Source organism: Colobus angolensis, unplaced genomic scaffold (genome assembly GCF_000951035.1).
Source record: "Colobus angolensis palliatus isolate OR3802 unplaced genomic scaffold, Cang.pa_1.0 Scaffold642, whole genome shotgun sequence".
Taxonomy (NCBI): Eukaryota; Metazoa; Chordata; class Mammalia; order Primates; family Cercopithecidae; genus Colobus; species Colobus angolensis.
In genome coordinates, this window is record NW_012120066.1 from 196,150 (window position 1) to 197,471 (window position 1,322).

General features: G+C 51.0%; 1 gene segment (V, D, J or C); it reads left to right on the forward strand.

The window, feature by feature from the left end:
* The first annotated feature begins 734 nt into the window (after window positions 1-734).
* On the forward strand, window positions 735-1,246 carry LOC105527719. The segment is given in 2 exon segments: window positions 735-836; window positions 930-1,246. Coding segments are annotated over 2 exon segments (363 nt in total).
* The last annotated feature ends 76 nt before the right edge of the window (window positions 1,247-1,322 follow it).

A 1,322-nucleotide genomic window follows, 5' to 3' on the forward strand; every position in this document is an offset into this window, starting at 1 on the left:
TGTAAACAGTTCATGAAATTCTATTAAATGGAGTAGGAAATAAAACCCAAACTTATCCAAAACACAAATTCCTTTACGATTATTTTGGGAGCAGTGAGTTCATCAGGAACCCCAAACTTCTCTTACATCTTCTGATTCCTATTGTCCGTGAGATGAGAAAATCAGATCTCACTGTGCATCACAGGGCAAATCTGTAAACCAAGAGTGTTTCTATTGAAGATCATGGAGGATCAGGAAGCCAGGCAGGTGCTGGAGACACTGTCTCAGGAGCGCCCAGATGATCTCAGGGGGACCTGCTGGACACTCACGTGGGACATCAGCTGTCACTTTCTCAGAGTGACCAGTGAGCTGTGCTGGTGCCTGATGGGACTAGGATGAGGTCAAGGCACCTTCTCAGTGTCATGGAGAGTGAGGGTTCCAGAAATCATCCAGGTGGTCTCTATGCTAACCAAATATGGGTTCACAGTGAGGAGCATGTCCTCTGGGTGCTTGGTCTTCAGTGAAAGGACGTCTGGACACCAAACGTTTGTAAACGGAGCAGAGCCTGCATTTCCTCAAGGAGGATTAGGGCTTGGAGCATCAGCATCCCACTCTTGTAAGGCTGATGTGTCATTTACCTTCCCTTCCTTATCCTGAATCAGGGTCTTGAGCTACGAAATGCTCTGACTCATGAATATGCAAATAACCTGAGATCCACTGAGGTAAATATGGATATGTCTCAGCCCTGAGAGCATCACCCAGAAACCACATCCCTCAGCTAGAGAAGCCCCAGGCAGCACAGCTTCTCACCATGGACAGGATTTGGAGGATCCTCTTCCTGGTGGCAGCAGCGACAGGTAAGAGGCTGCCAAGTCCCGGTGATGAGGATGGGATTGAGTGCAGTCAGGGGGGCTCTCATCCACTCCTGTGTTGTCTCCATGTCTCCACAGGTGCCCACGCCCAGGTCCAGCTGGTGCAGTCTGGGGCTGAGGTGAAGAAGCCTGGGTCCTCAGTGAAGGTCTCCTGCAAGGCTTCTGGATACACCTTTACTAGCTCTGCTATGCAGTGGGTGCGACAGGCCCCTGGACAAGGCCTTGAGTGGATAGGAGCGATCATCATTGGCAATGGTAACACAGGCTATGCACAGAAGTTCCAGGGCCGAGTCACCATGACCAGGGACACGTCCACGAGCACAGCCTACATGGAGCTGAGCAGCCTGAGATCCGAGGACACAGCCGTGTATTACTGTGCGGCAGACACAGTGTGAAAACCACATCCTGAGAGTGTCAGAAACCCCAGGAAGGAGGCAGCTGTGCTGGCATGGAGGAGATGACAAAGATTAT